The 26,057-nt window shown below is 40.5% G+C and overlaps 1 protein-coding gene across 3 annotated transcripts; it reads right to left on the bottom strand.

The window, feature by feature from the left end:
• Positions 1-28: 28 nt before the first annotated feature.
• LOC104055778 (cell cycle control protein 50C) lies at positions 29-25,935 on the bottom strand. Of its 3 annotated transcripts, XR_008451705.1 has the most exons (9): positions 25,020-25,935; positions 24,097-24,207; positions 22,726-22,827; positions 21,268-21,358; positions 20,373-20,510; positions 19,154-19,363; positions 16,585-18,082; positions 8,263-8,340; positions 29-3,662 (listed from the first exon to the last, which is right to left on the bottom strand). XR_008451705.1 is itself a non-coding variant. In XM_009556953.2 (7 exons), exons 1-7 carry the CDS (start codon positions 25,230-25,232, stop codon positions 17,895-17,897), a joined length of 1,053 nt encoding a protein of 350 aa, XP_009555248.1. In that variant the 5' UTR covers positions 25,233-25,935; the 3' UTR covers positions 12,877-17,894. The 3 variants fall into 3 exon arrangements, 1 of the variants encoding a protein (XP_009555248.1); XR_008451695.1 differs by having other exon boundaries at positions 29-8,340; XM_009556953.2 differs by lacking the exons at positions 29-3,662; positions 8,263-8,340 and having other exon boundaries at positions 12,877-18,082.
• Positions 25,936-26,057: the final 122 nt, after the last annotated feature.

The following is a 26,057-nucleotide window of genomic DNA, read 5'->3' as shown; positions in this document are numbered from 1 at the left end:
CTACTAAGTAGTGAAGGCTACTCTGAATAAATGTCTGCCTCGAATTCAGACTTCCCTGATGGTCATTGTGCAAGAAGCACCCAGGTGTTTGAGGTGACTGAATTGCGAAAGGTTCTCCCTGTCCCCTCTGGAGTATCTGTTGTTGTGTGTTAAGATGTGAGCATATACAAAGATAGATATGTATATACTTTTGTGAGTGCTTAAGAAAGCACACATATTCTAATGGTGCACAGTTTGTGTTATACACGCATTTAGCACATATGGTACGTTTTAGCACAACTGAAAAACTTTAGCCTTAGGGCTTTTCTTAGGATTGTTCATATTAGAAGTATAAAAGATTTCAAAACCTTTGCAAGAGAACCAGTACTGTTCCAAAGAGATTAATGGAATTTGTGTCCTTCAAATGTTCCTATGTTCTCTAGTGCAGTCAGTCGTCTATTTGAGATAACATAGACTAGTTGTAGCTAAGGTATTCACGCAATGAAAACAATTTGGCTGTCATTTTTGCCATTTTTTTGTCTTGTTGGCAACAAAGCACAGCGTTTTAACTGAAGTAGTAGAAAATGCTTTATTTTTATTGCAACAGCACTCTTGGGAGGATGCTGAATTAATTTATACACGTGAAGTCCCTTACCTACACATTAGCCCAGTTTTATGGACTTCAGTGATTGTTTGTTTCTATGATGTAAATCACATCAGCCTTGTTTATTGCCCAGGGTCCTTAAACTAGGTGGAGAACATCCAAATTGAAACTAAAATACGGTTCAAGAGGGTTGCCATGTCTTTATACCAGTTCAGTATCCTAACTTATCACTTGAAAATTTGTTTGCACAAAGGCTTTATTTAAACTCAATAATCTAGACTTACTTGTGGCCTGTTCAACACCTAGAATACGTTATTACATACTCTGCACTACCTTAGAGCCCAATTCTACAATTTTTTGACCACTGATTCTCATTCATCGAGAACTAGTATTTTTTGGTTTAGAATTGGGTGTCTAAGCCTAAATGTGAATGTACGTAAGGATGGTATAATAAGACCCATTCATTACAAAGAAATTCCTGCCTATAGTTGTACTTCTGACGTTATTGCAACTTTTTCTGCTTGATCAAGCTAGTCTGCAGTCTTTGTAGTTTTTCTTGAACTGGTGTCTTCTTACCCACTGTAAGCCTTTGTAATTATGACTTCGAAATTATCATTCTGACTGATTTTATTTTAAAGGGGTGGAAGGTTGGTTATTTGTTGGCATCAAGATGTGACACATATTCCAGCTAAGTTGAGAAACCTCTGCATTCTCAATCTGTACAAGTTTAGTATAAGAAAAATTAATCTACCATAAAAATAAATGAATGTATTCAAATCAGTAAAATTAACATGCCTGGATTTAATTTTTACTGTAGGCCAGACATGATAGAACTGTGGATATACTATAGGCTAGGATGGTGTAAGAATTAAACAGTTTCGCTATAGTGGATTATTTTTTTAAGCAACCATAATGCAGTTTCGTTAGCCGAGCAGCATGAGCTGTTGACTAGAATGGAGGGTTTTAAGAATTTAAGTCCCTTTTTGAAAGAAATTGGTCCCAAGCTTTGCTCCCTCCTTTCAACTTTGATCGTGTTATTTGCTAGGGCGAGGAAGATCAGTTTGAACATGCAACACTTGGGTTTAAAGTGTATGCTACAAAAAAACACTGATTCCCAAATGTAAGTTGCATGACACACTTAAGATTAGAATTTTCCCATATACAGTACAAGCAGAGGTACATTTTAATGAGTCTTACGTGTGAAGACATATAGATATAAAATGTATTTCAATCTGTTTTGGCTTGAGTATTCTCCCAGAATGTATGTTCTTACCTCAGCATGTATTGTAGTTGCTCAGTATTTGTATATGTTGCTAGAACTTAGACTGTATAAATAGTGAGGGGGTTTTTATATGTATGTTAAAAAGTGTTTTAAATAAATTGTACATACGTATTACTCAAATGTGTTTGCATTTAACACCTACCTTACGTCTAATTAATTTCTAGTTTAGAAATGCAGGCGTTATTCGTGAGTTACCATACTACAATGAGGGTTATGCCCTGCCTCCTAGAGTGACACCCTACCATTTTCTGGCAGTAGGTGGATGTAGCAACCACCCACAGCGTACCTTTAAGGTCATCGTGTCCAACCATCAATCCAGCCCTGCTAGGTCTACCAGTAGACCATGTCCCCAGGTATGGCACCTACTCATCCTCTAAACACCTCCAGGAATGGTGACTCAACCACCTCCCTGGGCAGCCTGTTCCAATGCTTTACAACCCTTTCAGTAAAGAAATTCCTCCTAATATCCAACCTAAATCTCCCCAAGCGCATCTTGAGACTACTTCCCCTTAGCCTGCCACTGGCTACCAGGGAGAAGAATCTTTTCATAAAAAAGGATTTGTAAAAGCTCCATAATTAGTCAAGGATTTCAGTCAGTGTGAGCAAAACACAGAAGTGCCGCCTCTGTCAAGGCTTCTTTCGACTCTGCTCAGGAAAGGAAAGCAGGTGGAGGCAAATAGGAAAAAAAGTGCGGCAGAACAACTGTGACAACACATGTGTATATTAATAATTTTTAAAAGCTGGTCACACTCCTTGACCTGTCCGTGACTGCGAAACTGTAAAGTTCTGTGTTCAGCAGAGGCTTGTAATATCAACACAGGTGGAACAGTTTAAAAGGTAACCCTTGTTTCAACACTTAAATGACATTTCTTAGCTGCCAAAGTAATGAAAAGCTATCTGTTTTGCATTTTGTGAATTAAAGAGACAAGGAAAAGCTTTTCATAGCCATTATTAGGAACAAATGAGGAATGGCTACAAAGAAAATGGAAGAGAGGGAAATTTAAGTGATGAGGACCTTTAACATAGTTCTTTTTGTAGTTTAGGCTCAAAGGGCAGACAAGTTTCACACATACATACCTATAAGAGGCAATAAAGGAAGTAATTAAGAGCCTGATGCAAATAAACCAGAAAGGCTAGTGATATTTTATGCTCCTTCATACCTCAAAGGTAGAGAAAACAGAGCCTTTTAACGGTCATGTTTGCTCTACCAGGGTAAATGAATTTAAAGGAACGATGAAAATAGGACAACCTACTGGAAAAACTCCTTAGTACAAGTAAAAACTTTAAAACAGGCATATACTGTCATAGGAAATACACTATAAACTGACCAGAAAAAAAATGAACATAGGTCGTTCTTTTCTGATCATCTACATTTCAAATTCTACCATCCAAGCTAAGAAAGGGTGTTGTAAAGATGACAGACTCGGTGGAGAGCAGCAGACAGTTATCACCAGCATGAAAGGCCTACATCACAGGAACACAGGAGGTTTATGATGTCTGTATTTGTTTTGCCTTAACTGACTCTCTCCTTTTGCTCCAGTTCTTTTGAAAATTGATAAGTCTTTCTGCGCTTTAGGGAGCTCAGTGTAATTTACATGGGAACTGAAACAGGAATGTATAATTTACATTCACTGCAGTCCAGCAGGTAACAGTGCCTTAAACAGGAGTGCATACAGACGTGAAAACAGTACCTGTCTTGAACTGGTATTTGATGTATTGTTCCCTCTGTGACAGAGCACTGAAAATTTCTTATTCTCAGGAATCTTGCTGAGATTCAAGATTTGTTCTTAGCTCCTGCTGTGAATGCAAAGTAGTCGTCTATATAAGAACAGCATCATAAAACACACAAAAATGTTAACTTATTTATGCATTTAAAACAGCTATGATAGAATATATTCTGGATTGCATTTGCAGAACAAAAATTAGACTATTCCCCAGACACTCAGGAAAAATACTGCAAACAAGACTGCTATTTTCTTCAGGTTTTATGATGACAATTTTGGAAAAAAAATTATATGGAGAAAAAAATTGCATCCCAAAGGAAGTCCCCAAGCCATCTATATTATAAGGTAGCTTACTCCAATGTCTCTTCCTGCCCAAGACGACTGATTCATTTGGAGCAAAAACTTGCATTTTTCAGTAAAGCTCAAATAAATATTTCCTAACTTTAAGAGATTTCCCAGCCATGGTTTCATGCAACAAGAAAGCATCACACTGGTCCAAAACCTCATTAATGTAAAGGTAGCCAGAACCGAGTTCATAGTTCTCAGCCCACATAAGAGCATTTTAGCTAGAATCCTGGAAAATCATCTTCCTTCAGACAAGTGGGCAAGAAGACCTCATGCTACTTTCCTCAAAGAATTGCTCAGCATCCTGTCTTGAGTCATATCTGGCACAATACACACCATATAACTAAGCATGCACCACATCCTTACAGTAAATAGCATTTGATCCTACTAGATAAATTTCACGATGGTAAATTATTCAAGACAGAATTATTTCAGACATTCAAACACTATTAACAGTTCATTAATCACTAGTGAAGAGCAGCTTTCCCTGACAAACCCTTCAGGTATAGCCCACACAAAAAAGCGAGCTCACCCCTCCCCTGCTCTTGCATCCATTAATTTTCTAAGGGTTCAAGTAAGTGACGCTTTTGTTGAGGACATCCCCTCTCCCAACAGCAGCTACATCCCCAACATAGAGTTAGGTCGATGTAGGGAAGCTCCCATACTGACTTTGGTGGGGTAGGGTCCAACACACCACTGGATTAATTAGATCTCAGAATGCACCCAAAGCAGTTGTATGGCAGGGCTGAAAATAAAACAGGCTCCAAGGAAGCTTGTAACTTAAACCTCTAGAAGTTTGGTTGTTTTGGTGGACGTTGTGTGTGTACGCGCTTGCTAAGTCCCAGTTGGTTTTTATTGTCACTCTTTCTTTCGTGCCTACCTAATATCAGTCCTTCCATTCCTAGTCTAGATGGTCAGCTGCCTAATTATTTTACATTCCTGAAGGTATTTATAAGCAGGTATTGCATGGGGCAGTTGGTTAACATCAAACACTGAAACCAATCTTCCAGCACCGTGGATTTCCAGAATTCTCAGAGTTGTCTTCCAGCCCAGCTTTTTAGTAATCACAGCAAACCACGACGCAGTGTTATTTTGACAGATACCTTCATTTCCCCAAATTAAATGGGATCAAAATCCAGTACTTTGATGTAAAGGAGAAAACCTTAACAAAATTCCAGTTCCAATCAGACGATTATAACCAATGATGTTTCAGTTATATTTTCACAGCAAAATAAAAACAATTGATGCTTCTATGTATATTTTATAGCCTTTTATCAATACAGTAGAAGATGAATCCATGTACACAAAGAACTGGTCTCCTACACAAAGCAAACAAAACCACGCTGATTATTAAACCAAACTTCTCTCATAAAACTAGACCTCCACTGGCAGCATTTCCACTCCAGGCAGTGGCAGATACTAAATTTGTCAGTATCAAGAGACTAAAGTCATTATTTATTATTCCAAAAGTTTTAACGTTTTTTGCATCTGCACCAGATTTTAAACTCATGCAATAATGAAACAAACAGCCACACAATCCAGTATGAATAAAGCTGCCTACAATGAGTTCCCACACAGTTAACCTCAAAGATAACTGGTGATGAATTACTTTGCTGGTAAAAACAAAGAGGGCTACGAGAAAGCTGTTTTCCTGCGGGAACAACACTATTATACTTTAGGTTTTTTTCCTAGGGAAAATTAACTCTTTATGAAACCTCAGATTTCTGCAGGATCTTGGATGCAGCAGATCAACACAGAAGAGTTCCGAGGAGCTGTCTATCGAATTTTATACTATTTTAAGGAGTTTTTGTCTCTTACTTTTTGCATTGTGAGACAAATATGCTGGAAAAGTAGCACTGCAAGCTGTAGGCAATCCAGGAGACTCCTAGAGTGCATTGAGGATAATTTCTTAGTCCAGCTGATAAAGACTCCTACCCAAGGAGATACAACTGGACCTGATGGTCACCAATACAAGCGAACTCATCAGTGACGTTAGGATCGGAGACAACCTGGGCTGCAGTGATCATGCACTGGTGGAGTCCAAGGTCCAGAGGGATATGAGACAGGTGAGGACTATAGCCAGGACACTAAATTTCAGGAAAGCACACTTCCAGCTATTCAAGGAATTACTCGGTAGGACCACCCAGGACATGGTCTTCAGAGGGAGCAGAAGAGAGCTGGAAAATATTTAAGGACGCTTTCCACAAGGCACAAAAGCACTCAGTCCCTGTTTGCAGAAAATCAGGCAGGAAAGGGAAGAGACTGGCATGGCTGAGTTGAGACCTGCTGGTTAAACTAAGAAAGAAGGAACTGCACAGGCAGTGCAAACACAGACAGGGAACCTGGGACATGTATAGAGATGCTGCCTGGTTGTGTAGGGATGAAGTCAGGAAGGCCAAGGTGCAGCTGGAGCTGAACTTGGCAAGGGAAGTGAAGACCAACAAGAAGGGCTTCTACAGGTACGTCAATCAAAAGAGGAAGCTCAAAGAGAACGTATCCCCACTGATGACTGGAAACGGGGATCATGTATCAACTGACGAGGAGAAGTCTGAGGTACTTAACAAATTTTGCCTTAGTCTTCACCAACAACCACTCTCCTCACCCCTCTTGGGTTGTGGGACAGCAAGATAGTGACCAGCGGGGTAGACACCCTCCCTCAGTAGAGGAGGATCAGGTTTGCAAACACCCAAGGAACGTGAACATATATAAGTATGGGAACTGATGAGATGCATCCCACAATCCTGAGGGAATTGGCAGATGTGGTTGCCAAACCACTCTCCATGATATTTGAGAAGTCATGGCAGTCAGGAGAAGTCCCTGGTGACTGGAAGAAGGGTAACGTCATGTCCATTTTTTAAAAGGGTAGAAAAGACAACCCTGAGAACTACAGACCTGTCAGCCTCACCTCTGTGCCTGGGAAGAGCATGGAACAGATCCTCCTAGAAGCTATACAAAAGCACATGGAGGACAGAGAGGTGATTAATGGCAGCCAGCATGGCTTCACCAGGGGCAAGTCCTGTATGACCAACTTGGTGGCTTCCTATGATGGGGTAACCGCAGCAGTGGACATGGGTAAACTGACGGATGTGATTTATCTGGACTTCTGTAAAGCCTTTGACACAGTCTCGCATGACATCCTTCTCTCTAAATTGGAGAGATATGGATTTGATGAGTGGATGGTCCGATGGATAAGAAACTAGCTGGATGGTCGTATTCAAAGAGTAGTGCTCAATGGCTCCAAGTACAGGTGGAGATCCATGACGAGTGGTGTCCCTCAAGGGTCCATACTGGGACCGGTGCTGTTCAATATCTTTATCAATGATATTGACAGTGAGATTGAGTGCACTCTCAGCAAGTTTGTGGATGACATCAAGCTGAGTGTTGCCACATCGGAAGGATGGGATGTCATCCAGAGGGAGCTGGACAGACTGGAGAAGTGGGCCTATGAGAACCTCATGAGGTTCAACAAGGCCAAGTGTTTAAGTCCTGCACCTGGGTTGGGGCAATCCCTGTTTTGTCTGCACAGTGAGGGATGATGTGGTTGAGAGCAGCCCTGCAGAGAAGGACTTGGGGGTGCTGGTGGATGAGAAGCTCAGCATGAGCCCGCAATGTGCACTCGCAGCGCAGAACGCCAACTGTATCCTGGGCTGCATCAAAAGAAGCGTGGCCAGCAGGGTGATTCTGCTCCTCTATTCCTCTCTTATAAGACCTCATCTGGAATACTGTGTCCACTTCTGGAATCCTCAATGCAAGAAGGATATGGAGGTGTTGGAACAGGTCCAGAGGAGGGCTACAAGGATGATCAGAGGGCTGGAGCACCTTCCATACAAGGACAGGCTGAGAGAGCTGAGATTGTTCAGCGTGGAGAAGAGAAGGCTCCGAGGAGACCTTACAGCAACCTTCCTGTACCTGAAAGGGGCTACCAGAAAGCAGGGGAGAGACTGTTCACAAAGGCTTATGGTGATAGGACCAGGGGCAACAGGTATAAACTGGAGAGGGGCAGATTTAGACTATACGTTAAGAAGAACTTCTTCACCATGAGAGTGGTGAGACACTGGCACGGGTTGCCTAGTGAAGCTGTGACTGCCCCATCCCTGGAGGTGTTCAAGGCCAGGTTGGATGGGGCCTTGGGCAGCCTGGTCCGGTGGGATGTCCCTGCTCATGAAAGGGGAGTTGAAACTAGATGATCTTTAAGGTCCCTTCCAATCCTAACTATTCCATGATTCTATGATTCTAAATATTTGACAAAATCACTATTTTCAGGTTCTGCAGTTCAAATACAAATATTTTCAGAAGATCTTCATTCATGTAGTTAAAAAAATGCTCACCTGGCACTCCTTCTTGCCTGTGTTGAGCCTTTGCTTGAGTATAGCCTTAGATGGTTCGCATCTCTTCTAAGCATGAAGCTTCGTATAAAACCAAAGAGAAATTTAATAGTAAAAAAAAAGTTGATTTTCTTGATCTGACCTTTTATCTATAAACACATGCATGGAGAATGTATTTACAACACTTGTTTATATAGTTATGTAGTTCTATTTCAAGATAGTGTTACAAAGTTTTACAAAATAAAACCAAGCTCTTTCTCTCAGATAATTTCTGGTAAAACAGCATCTGAAACCACATTTTTTCTGTACAAATCAATTATGTAAAAATACCACTGTCTTAATCAGGTTTTCTCCAGTGTACTCACAAGCCATGAACCAAAGTTTATTTCTTCATAGCATTGACCAATCCCTGGCAACAAAAGAAGTGGATTCTATTACTAGCCACTGGGCGGTTGATTAGCAAACTAAGATCTTGATCATATAATCTAAATATGCAATGGTAAATACTTAAAAAACACAACCTACTGAGTCAAATTCAAAAGTACCTGAATACCAAATATCAGTTATTTAATATCGATTCAAGAAAAGTAAGATTTTTGCTTTCATATCAAGTAAGTGAGGGATTATTCAGCTCAGAATATTATTTACAGGAAAAAAGAATTTAATACTTCTATTATTACTACAAGACATTACTGTGCATCTTTTTATTAATCTATTTTCAGATGAAAACTGTATTCAAAAGCCCTTAAAATATTTGAACCACAGACCTCCTATTGTTTCTGCTAGAGAGGAAAGTGCAAATGCAAGGATCAAGGCAGCATTTTCCTCTCAAGCGCTTTATTGATCAGTGAGGATCATACATGGTATGCGTGAAGTGAGCTGGAGGGAAGCACACAGTGTTTCAGGCTTGCAAAACATTTCCCCTGATTCTGTTCTATTAAAGAATAGATTGTGCCCAAATGTGCTTCTTTCATAGAAAGGCATCTGGAACACGGATGCAGACATGTTGATTTAGTGAGGTAAACCTCAGCCTAGAAGATACCAGATTAGACATGGTGTATTGGCTGGGAAGCAGCAGTCACATCGTAATATCTTGCATTTGCCTTGGCCTTACTGCCTTGCGTTTAATATTTTTCTAGCTCACGGCTGGCATTGGAAGCTGGGACTAAGCTAGATGAAACCAGTCGAGGTTGTTCTTATGTGACCCATTTTGCCCAGTGCTACATGGGTTTGCTTTCACAGTGGCTCTTTATAACGAGAGGGTCTAAAAAAGCCACCAATAAATGCACAAACAAGCAAAAGAAAGGAATTGTACTCCATTCATACAGACACAGTGCTGAAACAGGTTTGATCACAGAATCACAGAATCATTTGGTTGGAAAAGACCTTTGAGATCATCGAGTCCAACCATACCTGTCCATGACTAAACCATATCTCTGAACACCTTGTCCACCCATCTTTTAAATATCTCTAGGGATCGTGACTCATCCGCTTCCAGTGCTTGACAACCCTTTTGTTGAAGAAATTTTTCCTAATATCTAATCTGAACCTTCCCTGGCACAACCTGAGGTCATTCCCTCTTGTTACTTGGGAGAAGAGACCAGCACCCACCTCGCTAAAACCTCCTTTCAGGTAGTTGTAGAGAGCAATAAGGTCTCCTTTCTTCCTTTTCTCCTGACTAAACAACCCCAGTTCCCTCAGCCGCTCCTCACAAAACTTTTTCTCCAGCCCCTTCACCAGCTTCATTGCCCTTCTCTGGCCACGCTCCAGGATCCCAATGTCTTTCTTATAGTGAGGGGCGCAAAACACCCAGGGTTTGAGGTGCAACCTCATCAATGCTGAGTACAGGGGAAGGATGACTTCCCTGGTCCTGTTGGCCACACCATTTCTGATAAAAGTGAGGATGCCATTGGCTTTCTTGGGTACCTGGTACACTGCTGTTCAGCAGTGTCTCATGTTCAGCTGCTGTCAACCAATACCCCCAGGTCCTTCTCCTCCAGGCAGCTTTCCAGGCACTCTTTCCCAGGCCATAGCGCTGAACAGGGTTGTAGTGTCCCAAGTGCAGGACCCAGCACTTGGCCTTGTAGAACCTCACACCACTGGTTATAGCCCATAGATCCACCCTGTAACACTGATCCAACACTGATCTCTTCTAAGACTATGAGTACCACTGATTCCCATATGGAATACTTATGAGTCTTGGTACACAAGCATTAAGTGTCTGGCACACAACAAGTGCCCCACTGCAGCTTCAAGTGAGACTAATAATTAGACTCATAGAATGCCCTCCACAGGACAGCCCAAACATCCACACTGTGTGCCCAAGGATGTTGGCCAAATGCTTCTGCAATATTGCCAGGTTTGGTGCTGTGACTGTTTCCCTAGGGAGTTGTTCCAGTGCTTCACCGTCCTCTGGGTGAAGAACATTTTCCTAATGTCCAACCTAAACCTCCCCTGGCACATATTCCTGCCATTCCCTTGGGTTCTGTCAGGGAATGGAGCTCAGAAGCACGGCTCCCACCTCTACTCACCTGCCTCCAAGACAATGGCTGAGAAATCCAGTGGCCAGAGCCACAAGTAGGCATCCTCTGAACCTGTGGCACAGAACATTGAGAAGACGCTAATACTGTTTATAGTGATCCCAGGGCCAGTGCCACCGCTTACCCCAGACCAACAGCCGCTCACAGCTGCCAGGCGCGCTGGCAAAGGACACAGGGAGAAAGCAGCAGCTCCAAAGAGCCCTTTCTGGGTCCAGAGGGATGAGGCAATGCTTTCACAAAACTATTCCCTGGGAAATCCCACAGGAAGCATGTCCCTTGGGCCCAGCACCTGCAAGCACCCAGCTTTCCTCAGCCCTGCTGCAACCACAGCCCATCCCTTCACCTCAGTGGAAGGCCAATGGAGCCCTCACGCTCCCCCACCTCCTCGGAGCCCCATTGGCTGCAACGAGCAAAGCTCCTCCCACCTGCTGCTCCCCAATTGGCTCAGCACCAAACCCCACCTGGGTGCTCACCTGGCCATGGCAGCTGGGTGGGTTAGAAATAGCTAATTAACCAAAACACATATACAGTGGCCAAACTGGCGGGATGCAGGAGGATGGGCAAGGGATCTTACTGCCAGAAACACTCACGGGTTGTGCCAGATACACCAGGAGCAGATAAGCTGCAGCTCAGCTCTGAACGGTGGCACCTACAGGACACCTCGTTCCCGGCTTGCAGTATCAGTCAGTCGCACCTCAGGGGAATGAACACATGCCCACAGCACCAGAATTTCTTCAGCCTTTCATCTGATAAAACTGAGCTTGCAGGGAGGGACTAAGAAGATCCCAGTTTCTTTCCCACTGTTACATCCACCCTGTTTAAAAGGTGTAAGTTGGATAAGGCCAACATCCACCAACCACCTTTTCCTAGTCCATAAGAAGTGTTCTTACTCTTAGCGCAGTGAAGTCTAAAGAGCAAATGTGCGAAAGACTTGAATAGAAAATATTTGCCTTTTATGTCAAATCTTAAGGAAATCATGCTCTGCTCGCCTGTACCCCCCTCCCAATAACTTTTGAGTAAGATTTGGCTGAGGAATCCAGCCAATACGTCCATGATGTTACAGTTGTTACAAGTTTTATGAAATCAGAAGTAAACAATACAGTGCAGACAATGCCACAAACACACAACCGGCTATCTCTACATGAGACTGCTTCCTTAAGAGCTACTCGTTTCTCTCTTACAAAAAAGTAAAGCCCACGAGTCAAACAGGAGACAACTCAATTCACTTCAGTATACTCACTGTAAAATTATAACCTCTTCTCCCACGCTCCCCCATGGGAAAGGAACGTGTTTTTCCCCCTAGAACTCAGCATTACTGAATTGAGGTCATTATGGGAAATAACCTTTCAACATCTGAGAACAATTTAAGTTTCACCTGGCACATTCATACTTCATTTCTTTCTAGGGCACGATCCCTATCACTTGTTAAGTAGACACAAGAATTCCTAACCAAACAGGTAAGTTTCAGGACAAATCCCAAATAAAAAAAAAAAAAGTCAGCATATTTGCTTACACCATGTAAGACATTCCATTTCAATTAAAACCCCCCAAAAGCCAAAAATTATGAACATGCCCAAAAGGCTTGTGCTCCGTCTTCTAATTTTCTTATCTCCCTTTGAAAAGCAACTCTTGACCTTTCCAGTTAAGACTTGGCTTTCTACTGGTTGCCTGAGGTGAAGTTACAAACTTGGAAATCTTGAACGATAAATTCCTCAATCTACAGCCTAAACCCCATTGGCAGAATTACAGTTTCTACATCTGTTAAGCAATTCTTGTATTTAATTCACTTTATCAGTAACAAAAATATGCAAAGATAAAATCTTATCCATAGCTCTACTTCTTAGCTCATCAACTTTGTTGAGAATCAATGTATTTTTTTTATTATTAACTGCAAAGCCAGAAATGACAGTGCATGGAGAAAGCTTGTTCGAAGACTTTCTGTGATCACTGCTGGATCTCACATGAGATAGGGCAACAACAAGCTTAAAACATGCAAATTTGACTAATAAGAAGTAGATTTTTTTCCTTTACCAAACTTGGTAAATAAAATCTATGCTTTGTTTTGCTCAGTCAGAACAGGAACAGCTGACACCAAAATTGCATGTGTACACCACTGATGTTTGTCAGTCCCAGGTTCTGATGGCTGATCTCCAGCCATTGCTCATTAGTCATCAGAAGATACTATGAAACACCTTATATGCAGAAACCTATCTGCTTCATGGGCCTTCTAATTCTTGTAAGATGTAGCAGATGACTCACTGATTATTCTTTTATTATTTTGACTTTTAGTGACCTTAATTTACATTAACAATGCTGCAATCAAAGCAACACACTGAGCGCAGAACTGAGGTAAAAAACAAAGCAAGGCCTCTCTCACACAAACCCGATAGTACTTCAAAAGTCATTTACTGTCTAAATTCTGTTTTACACAGAATTCCCAGGATCTGAACCAATACAGATCAGGAAAAGCACTCAAGCCACCGCTTGGTTTGCCCATACGCTGTTTTTCTTATGACTTTATCTAATTTCATCAGCCTCCAAAACAAACTGGACACAGCATTATCTTGATGCTTTGCCTGCTCCTTTACCTCTTCTACGTTTGCATACTTTAACTCTGCAGGCAACTCGGACCACTACAGAGGTCAGAAGCACAGCATCCCATACAGCCAGCCTGGCAGCACACACTGCTTTCAGAAAACACCTGGAAGGGGTCTCAAACTCTTTCTGGATGTCCACAGCTGGATGGCCCAAATGCAGGCTAGCAAAAGCCAGCCCATGCGGGAACTGTAACCTAATTACACAACTTTTAGACACACTCTGCCACCCACCAGGATGAAGCCCCGCCGGCGTGTTTCCTTGGTGTCCAGTGTTCAATCACTGCTTCTGCCCAGCGCTGGGGGACATGGTCCCGTTGTCCTCTGTCACTATGACAGCTGTCTCAGCACACCCACTGTGGGGAGGCGTTATTAACTGCAGATGTTATTATTGTCATAAGCTGTTGTGAAGCCTCTCTCTGCACTGTCAATTAACCGACACATCTCACCTCAGAGGCAGTGACAGTGGCTCAGCACACGTCCCCAAAATGTTAACTCATGACAGCTGGGGCTATGGGCTGATGCTACTTCCTTCCTTTTGTGTTTTAACAGTTGTGGGTTTTTTTACAAAACATCTTCTGGTGTTTTCAGGTTCACAGTCAATAATAATAACATAGTCCACAGAAAGCCCAGGGATTTATATAAGTTATTTGAGAAACTTCAAGATTTTTAACCTAATCTTCATTCCTGAATCCTCCAGTACTATAATAACTGCGTTAACAGACCTGTAAATGGAACAGTTTCTCATTACTCACAGGTGCCATCAAGGGGAAAAAGGAAAATAACTTGGGGTAGCTGGGACTGGCACTAGAAAATCTCATTTTTTCACAAGTTTGTTTTAGTTGTTTCAGTTCAAAAGGGTTCATTTTAGGGGCTTTAATGCAAAGCATGCTCAGTTGCAAATGGTGGTTGAGTGGGAGCATAACTAAATGGATTTCTATCTTATTTGATGCTGCATGTTTGTTAACAGAGTGCACAGTACACACTCATTATATACACAAGTATTTTGATCAGAATATAAGCTTTCCAGGATATAAGCTATTTTGATTTCTTTACCTACAGCAACTACCATTAGATATCATTTAAATATTGCCTTGACTTGCACTAGACCAGAGTCAGCCCTATCATTCTTTTCCTCCCTGTTGGCTATATAGGGAAAGGGAGAAAACTTTTTTCAGGCACTCATGAATGTAAGCAAAAGCCAAACAAGCCCCACTCTTCCTCTGCATCACTTCCAATAGCGTGGGGAGAAAGCAGGACACAGAGCAAACAAAAACTGCTCAACAATCTCTTTCTCGCAAACAGGAGGCCACCAAAGCAAAGGCAGTTGCCCAAGGCACCCTCAGCTCATAACAAAATTGTTCTTGGAATTGAAGGGAATAATGCAATTTGAGAGAACTGAGTCAAAACACCTTAGTTCAAAAAGTACGCACTGCAGTTCAGAGTATGCACTTTCCATTGAAAACCAAGAATTTTTACTTGGTTGCTCCCTAAAATCATACTGGCTTTCCAGATCACGTGTCATGATATACTATCAGCTTAAGCAGCTCAGCCAAATTTCTTTGCCTCCACATCCAAGAGCAGAAAAAATACTTTGCCCCTTCCACCATTCTCACCCCTTAGATGATTAGGTTGGTTTTTTTTCTCAAATCACCTCTGTGTCTCATACTATACTGCTCCCAGATGACGAAGATAACACCTTCTTATAACGTGGCAAACAACCACTTTCTCCTTTTTCAGATCTAAACTTAAATCCAAATTGGTATGCAATCTTTAAATTATGAAAACTTCCCGAGCCCTCCCTTCCCTGAACTGCTGCCTTTGATTTTACTCTGGTATTAGTTTGATTTGTCAGAGGAAGGAGAGGAAGGTTTTTACACTGTAATGGATCATTAAAATGCACAGCACCCCATCCAAAGACAATTATTAATAATCTCTATGCAACACAGCTGTTTATATAAAATAGATGCAGCATGTAACTCATTTTTTTCAGATTCCATACATCTGTGGTCATGTTAATCTGTTTCACATGAAGGACTTATCCTTTTATTTTTAGATGAGATGAGTTAAGCAAATGTCTATGTTTAGAACACAGAAAAAACAACCAAGGCAGACAGATACCGGATGTACATGCATGAAACTGTAAAGCCTGAAAAAGACATGGAAAAATTCTGTAACAGAAGTGCTACTGAAATATCCTGTAACTCCTGTTTCATTTTTCTGTCCCTCTATCTAGATATATGTATATACACCACTAATGAATTTCAGTCTTAAAGGGAGCTGGCAACCAGAAGTAGTACAACAGTTTTTGACATGAAAATAAAGCCCTCTCTTCTACCTCCCTGTAATTCAGAAATGAGATTTAAATTGCATATGTTTTACATAATAATGGGATCTTTTCACCTCCAGATATTTTTGCAGCTGTTAAAACTGAACTACAGAACTCCAGAAGACAAAAATGCTCTCATGTCTAATTGTCATCTTCAAAAATTACAAACGAAAACATACATTAAAAAAAGCCCAGGTCCCAGAAACTTAGATCCCGCCTTGCTCACCTGTATTAGTCCATGTTTACCATACAAACTTAGATTACTAACAGGAAAGTTTCCCATTTATTAAATATCTATTCCCCCAAGTCAGCTTCTTGAAGGACTGGGAATAAAAAAAAAAAAAAAACAAAAAAACCATGGACAAAAAAAAGAGGCTCCTGTGCTCCATTTGGAGCCAGAAATCCTAAGTTCACTTTTGGCAGCAACTCCCATCAAGGCTTTCCAAAGGGCTGCATGAGATTACATTTTCAAAAGGACTTAAAAAGATTTAGGAACATGTCTCATTGTTAAAAGTGATTCATAGTAATGAGCTTAAGCATCACTGAATGTACTGCTTCATGCTCTGTCTTGTCCAGTCCAGTAAGGGCTAGGGTTCTCCCTCAGCTCCTGATGCATCTCAGTGCAAAGGTTTGAAATATTGGAACTCTGTTTCTACAGCTTTGTGATGGAAGTGACTGGCCCCAACCAAGAAAAGCAGATGGGGACAGGCACCTGCAGGTCCCATAAACCACCAATGGAGTTACATTACACTAAGAAGCCAAACTGTGAATCGGAGCAGCACTCCTTCTGCAGCTCAATTAGGCACAATTATGTAGCAGAGATAAAATGGGATAGTACTTCTGTGGCTGCAAACAGACTCACCAGAGGCTCATAAGTGCCTGAGACACTTCTAAAAGCAGATGTGGGTGCTCTTGACAGTGGCACGCAGCCTCCCTGTCCCACATTCCTTTCTCTTCCTTTACAGTGTGATTTCCTTGTATTAGTGCAGAGTGCTTTTTGAGCTGTGGGGAGGTTAGGCACACAGAATATTTATCAAAAGAATTAATTTAAAATGTTTTATTCCATTTGCACTTTTCCAACAGAAAAATGATTTAAGAATGTTTGGATGTACCACAATCTACCTCATCTACATTCGTCAGTGCTGTTCCTACATTTTGTGAGATACTGGAAATAACTTCTAAACGTGTAAAATTGACAAGCTTATTTCTGAGCTGCAGTGTTTACTTTATTAAAATTGACAGATTTTCTGCTGCTTTGTTTCCTACTAACAACAAGTCACCACACCACAAAAATGGGGGCTTGACAAGGCAAGAGACATTACATAACACTGAAACAGTAACAGTGTCAAATTTTGCATGGAAGGGTGAAGTCCACAGGAGTGCAATTGCGGCCTAAGAGCTGCATTAGGAAGATGTTTCTGCCAAAATGTTTAGTATTAAAGGAGTTTTTAATGTAAGTCTTCTTTTAAGTCATTATTTCAAAAATGTCAATCAGTGTTTTGTTGCCCTCCAACTTTGTAGGTTAGACTCAGTACCTAGATAAAAACAATAAATTTGGTTTAATCAAACTCCTAAAAAATGCACTGTGTTCACTCATATATCAAGTATCAAACTGTGATGAATATGCTACACTAAATTTGTTGCTTTTTCAGGACAGCTGAAAAAGATGTGTAAAACGTAAGCCAAGCTATTCAGCCTATGCATGTGACCCACAAACAGATTTTAGCACCAATTTCTACCTGATCAAGCTTTTTGTTGCATCAAGACCTCACCTTTTACGCACCCAAAGCCCCACTTAAGTCAAGAGAAACACTGTCTGAATTAAGGGATGAGTAAGAAATGAATGAGATCCTTGCTTTTGGCCAGACATCAGTATAATATAATTTCTTTGCATTGTAATTCCAACCAACTATGCTATCTGTTGTTTGAAGTTCATCTCACTATAAGCTTCCTAGGAAACAAATTTAGGAGCACACATAAATTAGTAAGAATGAAATGTCGGTTAAGTTTGGTTTTGGATGATGAAAGAGCACTGCCCCTCTGTTTGCTTACTTTCACCAAACCTGTTACTGATAAAGATCCAGAGCTCAGGGGAAAGAATGAGAGGTCTGTGCTGCATATTCTTTGTTCACAGCACACCTCTGCCTTTGTTCAGAAAGCCAGGAAACTTTATTACTTCTGAAAATATGTTTTCTTTTTTCTGAGTTTTAAGTGGATGGCAGCTATGACAAAACCCGTCAGGGTTGCTGCTGTGCCAGAAACCACGTAGGCAATTCCCAGGAATGGGTTGCTTCCTCCACTCCATACCACAGTTGAAAGAATCACATGTTTCCTTCCCTTGAATTTGGTAACAGGGAAATCTGATAGAAAGATGTTAAGGTTTCACTAACAAAGTTTACATTATTTCCAGGAGGAGAAAAAGTAGTGGTAAATGCTCAAAAATCTTTCCAACGGATACTCTGGAGAGCTGTGTTTGCTGCAAAAATCCCTTTCACTTATCCGTGATGTCTCTGCTATGCTGAATCAAAAAATTCAGTAGCAGCTGGTGATAAGAAATCCAGTTATTTAAGATACAGTCTCTATGTGAACATGATTTTCCTTTTTCACATTATAAATTTTAGACTCATAATTTATGTTAACTGCATAAATTTGCTATGAAAACTCAGCTGAAAATGAGGCCTTTGGACAGCTTATGATGATACTCCACATAGAGGGGAAGTGCTCACCTCTACCTGATAATGTTTTTTACTCGGAACGATATAATATACGATTTCAACTTTCATATCTCCATGTGGAAGCTTACAGAGCAGAACTGTGCTACAACATTTAGAACCATAGTTCTACTAGCTGAGGGAGAAGAGAAATTTATAGTCATCTTGACATAACTCCTGCTGACAAAACAAGTGCTTTAGTCAGTGAAGTTCATGCTGTTCAGCGTGAGGGTGTGTTTTCACCAGCACAAAAGTCCCTGTCAGCACACAGCTCAAATGGGCCAAAGGGCTCTGCTGGCACAGGCATCTTGCACAGCTTTCAATGGCAGGGATATCTCTGGCACAATATGCATCACCGTAAGGGTGTCCACACAACTGATTAAGCCACTACTAAACATTTCAGCTAAAACAACAACTTCATCTCTTCAAGTTCCCACTCTTCAGTTTTACTCTTTGCTTAAAGCTCCAGCCAAAAGTATCCTCCTCAGAAGTTGAATCCAAATTCACTCAAATTACTATTTGAGTAACGTGTCTTAACTCCATCTGTATGGGATAAAGAAAATCCACATGTAGTGTTTCATCACTATCAAAACTCTATCTTTTTATGGTGAAGTAGTTTGGGGTGTTTTGCTGTGTTTCTTTGACATTTTACTTCACAAATCCCATCCACGTCCATCTCATTGTAACTACCTAATAGCCTTGCATAATATGAAAGGATACTGTAGGAAATACGAAAAGTGTAATTTCCTGCTGGGAGGCCATCCGCAAACCGCCCTACCCGTTTGACACGACGGTAAAGATTTCTGAATGTAGCAAAGGCTGACACTCGCATCCAGATAATGAAGTCGTCATTTAAATAACCGTTGTTCCTTTCATCTTCTTTGTCTAACATATATACTGGTTTCTGCCAGTAAGGAGGTCTTGCTGTCCCTGAAAGTAAGAAACCAGGAAAGACATACTGTCAGTTAGAACAGTGGTTGGTGACTAACTTCTGGGCCAACTCACAACCAACATGGAATCTGAGATACGAGAGAGAGACACAAGACTCTGTCCAGTAGTGAAAAATTATATACGCTAAATAACACTTTCCACCCAAGCGTCTCCACTCACCTCAAACATGAATGAACAGAATTTAACAGTACTCAGGGGCTGCTACAAATCAGAAACCTGAAGCACAGGAAAAACAAAGTGACTTGCACAAATGAAAATACTGTTTATTCTGGATTCTTGCCTCTTCAGCAAGCAACATGAGGAACTCGCCTTCATATTCACACATTAATTTATTTCCGTATGACCAGAAAGGCACCTTTTTGCAGTCTAATGGCACAGCATGTGATATTTAGAATCTGTCATATGAAAACTACTTAAATAATTAACTCTTGCGTATTGCATTCAGCATAGCACTGCTCTGATCCAGAACAAGGAGCTTTTATCCCTCTTCAATACAAATCAACCATAACAAGGAAACAGCTCTAGGAAACAGCTGTTTGAAAGAATTGGTGATGCTGACAGCCTCATTTGTCTCACAATTGCTTAAGAATCCCGGGAGGCATGAAGAGGGAAAGATGTGACATGCAATTCTCCTTCATTAATGTTTTCAATAGGAAAAAAAAAAAGTGACTGCGTCCTTACTTTCTCAGGACAGATTAAGCATTACAAGCAACTATATAGCTGGATGTTGATGTGGGCTAGCTTCAGCCTTCCAAACTCACTTTCTCCCAATTTCTATGGTCAGTTATAAAAAGAAAAAAAAAAAAAGTGGTATATTGGCTAAATCTGTCTTCTGCTCTCAGTCACCCTTGAAAGTTGCTTCTCCAGCCTGCTTTGGGGAGGTATTTCTCCCAAAGACAATTCATTTCAGAGGGGGAGACCCTCACACACAGGGAAAGAGGTAGGGAAGCCATTGAAAAATTAGGAATATGAGTGGAACCATTCTTACCTGCAAATGCAGAAGAGAGATTGTATGAATTTGGATTGCGAAACTTCACATTTTTATCTGTCCACCAACTGTTTCCAGTCTCCAGCAGTGGTACTTGAATAGCATATGACTTAAGATTGTAAAAAAGATCAATAGTATCTGTAGGGAATACAAGAAACAATATATATTAATAAAAGACAGTCATTCCAATTGCCAGCATGACTTAGAAAAGCCGTCACATTGAAACACCTTTCAAGTGAGTTAAAAAAAAAAAATTGGGAAAGATTGCATCATGACTGTGTATGGAGCACTGTACGCTCCACAAGGAGAATTAAGGTTCCAGAGCCTCAGAACTTCTGAAGATTTTTTAAACACGGAACATTCTCCTACAAATAATGAATCCCCGTGTAAAAATATATGCAACATCTCATGCCCACAAACTCCTACGTGACTTCTTTGCAAATCACTTTTGGAGCTCTCTAGCTAGTTACCAAAGTTATTCTCCTAGCTAGTTTTCCCTACCATTTCTGCCCCTCTATTCCACTCCTGTGAGACATCATCTGGAGTATTGTGTCCAGTTCTGGAATCCTCAACATAAGAACTGCCACTGGCAGGGGTGTTGGAACTAGATGATCTTTAAGGTCCCTTCTAACCCAAGCTATTCTATGATTCCATGATACATTTTTTATATCTTGCTACAAAACATATATTCACACAGCTCCTTAAAACTCAGACACACTCTTTTGTGTAAGTGATCATTCCATGCACAGAATTCCGTGCATGACAGCACTGCCAAACAAAATCTTTCGTGGCAGAAAGACAGAGATCTTGCAATATACAGGACTCAGCTGGATTGGGGTAATGGAATAATTCCAAGTGGAAATTAGTAAGGCAGACATGGAAGATAGCTACTTACCATTGAACATACTGTTGGCAATAGCACCGCAGGGAGCCATGGGCGTCCCATTTCGGTATGTGGCAAAGGGTGCACAGTAGCTCTTCTGAATCTGTATTCAAGGTTACAGAACAGTCAGGCACAGAACCTGGCGGATTTGGATTAGTTTGCTGGTGTTAATAGTCTCTCATTTCATCTTCTGAAAAGTCACTGAATAATTAAGTCTCCAGTACCCTTTGGTCACATTAGAGATATATCCAAATGAATGTATTTGTAGCTGAGGAACACCTTCCATATAGTAGTAAGTAAACTTAAGGTCTTCACCAAATTCTGCTGCAGACTTGCACACTACAGACTACAAAAACTCATTCGGGGATCTGCCATTGTAATGCCGCTACAATTTAAAATGTTCTAGTGAAACCCTAGAACACCTTATTTTTCCTTCTTTTTAATTTTGACCTGGACTGTTTCAGCAGTGGAGAAGAGCAGATGCACTTAGAACTGCAGTTCTGTGCAGGGAAATCTTTATGTATGATAACAGAATATGAAAAACAAAAGCCCATCTCAAATTTATCACATCTCTCCCACCCCAGTTCATGAAAAACTATAAATCTTTAGGTTTAAAAACTAAAACATTTTCAAATAACTCTAATAAGCTGTGTATTTGATCGGCACAAAAGCCAAAAGCAGTTGCACCTGGATGCAAACAAACAAGCTGACTGGAGACCTGGAGAAGCATATGTATGGGCAACATGTCTTGAGAGTTAAAAAAGCAACAGATAATGATAATTATGGCACAATCCTCATATATACCGACAGGACAGCGTGTGGACTCTGTATATTAAGAAATGCTCCTTTTAAGCCAAAGAAAACATGTTCTAAATTTGCAAGTAAAAAAACCTGAATACAATGATTGCATTGTCCAGTTTCTTTAAGCAGGCATGCTGCAGGTGATGCTGTCTATCCTATTTACACTTATAAGTTGTATACTTCAGAATGCCGTGTGATCACTTATTTCACCAAAAAAAGCTTTTCCTGCTCCTTGTCTGCTTCCAAAGCCAGACGGCAAAATGAAAGACTTAGAATAACTTAATTCCCTATCCCTATAATAAAAGCACAGCTTAAAATATTTCTGGGTAATAAGACTGTAAATACTAGAAGGAAAAACTTTCAGTAAATTTATTCAAAAATGACAATATATTTTTACTCATCATCCCTACAAGATGAAGGTTTGAGAATTGCAACACTGACTGACATATTTTATTTAGCCCCTCAATCTTCCTTGCTTATTAACTCATTAGACTTAATGGCCCTAACACTCATAAAAGCAGAGACCAAACCCTGAAATTCTGTGCCTTCTTATTATTCCCTAGAGCCATCTTAAAACACTTACAGTTATGCCTAGTTAGCTCTCCATATGGTCAAAGGTGCACCTGATGGAAATACTGTTAATCTCATAATATGGAGAAGAAAACTTACATTTACATTTCGACCCAACAATTGTGCATCACTTCTTGATATCACATATCGACGGTGGTTTTGATAGAAGTTTTGCAGGCCATAGTACATAAAAACATCATCCTAAAATTCAAGGATAAATCCCTTCAGTAAGGTGAGTTCAAGTAGACAAAGAGAAATCCTATTACTCGCTAAAAAAGAGAGGGGAAGAGAGTACTCAATTCATACTTAAGGGCTGGTAACTACACCCTAAGCAATTACCTCAGCGGACACTGTCTAGAATTTAGTCTTTACTCCAACTTAAAGTTTTAGTATTTTAGCACAAAATTAAATATACTTTAAATCAACAAATGAAACATAAAATAAAAATGCTTCATTATTATTTCAGTCAAGATAGCACAGCTGGCTATGAACCTGCAATGACTAGGAATGATTTCATGGAGTTAGAAACACATTTTCCAAAAAAGAATGTGCACAAAAACCATCATAAAGTACCTGGTAGTTCTTAATTCCTTCAGATTTTTTGAAACAAAAGGCTGCCTCTCCTAATTTATTTGAACCCTCTTGAAAGTTTAGTCCTGTAATTAAAAGGACAATGCCAGGCAGGCAAAGATAAGCAAGAAAGAGGATTATTATAAAAACATTATTCGGCTAAATAAACTTCTCATCTCAAACATCACTGTAATCTGAAGAATTACAGAGTATTTTAACATTCCCTTCAATACTGAATAACCCTAAAGTGACTTTATAATTTAATCGCACTGTAATTTTAACGTATCATTTATGCAGCACTAAGTATAAAACCTCTTTGGCGGCACATGAAGCACTTGAATAGTCTCAGCAACATGACCCAGTAGTTTAGGGCAGGAAATGAAGAATACTTTTCCCAAATGAAACTGCAGAATGACATCGCTAGACTTGAATTATTTCAAGGACCTTGGAGATTAACAGCATAACTCTCATAAAAAAAAGACTACAAAGGCTCACTTATGACAAGCGGTCAGAGCTTCAGATTTCCTTCTCATTTGAGAGCTTCACACTGCAGTAACAACTAACCCTGGGTCAAGGGCAAGGGTTTGCTAGTAACTTAAAGAGAGAAAGCCAGAGAAAAAGTCACCTCCACAATCAAACGCCACTTCCTCCATCCTTATCTTCTCTTTGGACATCTCTCAACCAAAGATAGAGGTAGCTTGATCATGATTATTTTTAACATGTACCAAAATGAATAGGGAAGGCAAAAGTGTAAAATTTTGAGTATTTCATGTTTTTAAAAAGTACAAAGAAAATTGAGTAAGGAGCTCTAGAGAACAGAATTAGTGTTATTGTATCACTGAGGGACATAAGTAACAGGAGGTACTAAGTCACCTGACTTGATTTCTCACATCCACTTACCAATACATCTTCCTTTAGCGTGAAATTAACAGAACAGTGGCATTCCTTACTCCAATTAGAGGAATTTTCACGGAGTTTTGAACAATCTGAGCATTTATCTGAATAATCAATCTGTCAGGGAAGTGAACAAGCAGAGGTATTGTAATAAAGGACACACATAGAGGAAAAGGTTAGTGTTTCAGTCTTCTCAGAGCAGTTTTCTTCTAAGTGACTCTAGACTGCCAAAAACATTGTTAAAATTCAGCAGAGACAGAGAATCAGGACTTGGCCTCACTGAACATTCACAAATTTAATCCCTAGTTTAAAGCTGGTTTAGAGCCTTTTGATGACTCTTGCAGAACCTACACATGTGCTCCTCGGCAAAGGAGTGCTGAGTGAAGAACAATTCTGTACTTTGGTCTGGCTGACCAAGTAATGCTTGACAAATCCCCACATGCATTATAGCCCACCCTTCTTCAATTGCCTGGTTGTAGTGCTGAGTGCTGGCTCCAACCATGGGTCTATTAACACCACCACCGGTCTAATCGACCTTGCCTCCAGCAGGTATTTAAATATAGGGGCTCCATGCACTATACGATTTTGCCCCCGCAAACATGTATGTTCTTCTAATACTAAACACTATCAAAGGGATTATCTTATTTCCCTTCAGAAATACAGAAAACGATGACATTTCGGATATTAGCAGCCAGTGACAGTAATTACCACTCATGTTTCAGACACTACCACCCAGTGCTTGGCTTTTATTGAGGACCAGCTATCTCTGAGGATTTTCATAGGAACACTGGCTACCGGACACATGTCCAAGGCACGAGACCATCGCTATCATCTCTATCCAGAAGCAATAAAAATCAAAGCCTTTTCCCTCCAAATATAGCCCAGCCTCTTCTTCATAGAATATCTAAGAACACCATTCCCAAACAAACCTGGATTTCTCTGACGCTGTTTGCAGACAGTATGAGGCAGACTCCCACAGCAAGGCAGAACGCGCCTATGAGAAAGAAGCTGGAGAGCACACTTGCAATGGTAAGCTGAGGCTTCCAAGCTGGTAGCTTTTGTTGTTTGAATGCAGTGTTATCTGGACATCTGGAAGGATGTGCCTCTCCTTCTTGTGGAAGAAAGCTTGTCTTGTTTTTCATTTTCTTCTTGGTGGGAAGAAGTAAGATACTTGCACTGGAGAGAGTTTAAGCTGAGATACTGTCCTTACTGTTGAGAGACTGTATTGTTTGTTCAAACCTGCATTACGGCCATGAATTACTCATTAACTAGATCTCTCTCTTCCTCCTTTTCTACATTTGTACCTGGATCCTCATGATCAGCTTGTACCAATCAAACAATTGTGTACTTTGGTTAGGGTGCCCAGCTCATGCCTCCTGGAAAAGCTTAAATATATGCTTTTTCCTGCCCTGCAATTCACTAGGATTTGTTGTGTCTTATTCATTTGCAGGGGTACTGCCAGCTATACTGGAATTCGTGTACTTTCAGATGCATTGTTTCTTCTTCCTTTACTGCCCAGCTAGCAGACATGGCACACAATGAAAGCAGCTCTGCTCAAATTGCACTGGATACCACTGGGGAGAACTGCAGGTGCTGAGACAGCATCGGGCAGAAAACATTGCTTTGGAACCAAATCAGTCTTCCTAACCTACTACATCCATTGCTATTGATTCAGGATCAATTAAAGCTGTAAAAACATTACGTGTTCTTCAGCACAAAAAGGCAACTCATTCTCAAAACATCTGATTTACACCAATGCCACTCCAAGAGGCTGATGAATTGTTCACCTCCATCTCTATCCCATCTTGCCCTCTGAAAAAAATGCATCCATTCCCTACCATCCACAATGACAAAAGAATCACACAGAGATCGTTGCCTTTTAATTTAAAAGGAAAAAGAGAAGAATATTCCTTTTTGCACACTTTAATACACTTTAACAGACTTTTTTTTTTTTTTTTTTTTTAGAA

The sequence above is a fragment of the Cuculus canorus genome, chromosome 1 (genome assembly GCF_017976375.1).
Source record: "Cuculus canorus isolate bCucCan1 chromosome 1, bCucCan1.pri, whole genome shotgun sequence".
In the NCBI taxonomy this organism is placed as follows: domain Eukaryota; kingdom Metazoa; phylum Chordata; class Aves; order Cuculiformes; family Cuculidae; genus Cuculus; species Cuculus canorus.
This window is presented reverse-complemented; position numbering and strand designations above follow the sequence as displayed.

Bases quoted from the DNA above. Each gene is read 5' to 3' on its own strand.
- LOC104055778 (XM_009556953.2), bottom strand. From the start codon at position 25,232: ATGAAAAACAAGACAAGCTTTCTTCCACAAGAAGGAGAGGCACATCCT. The intron at 24,208-25,019 runs GTTTGTTTGGGA...CTTCCCTGACAG, and splicing joins ACAGCGTCAGAGAAATCCAG to ATTGATTATTCAGATAAATG. The intron at 21,359-22,725 runs GTAAGTTTTCTT...CCTTGAATACAG, and splicing joins TGTTGGGTCGAAATGTAAAT to ATTCAGAAGAGCTACTGTGC.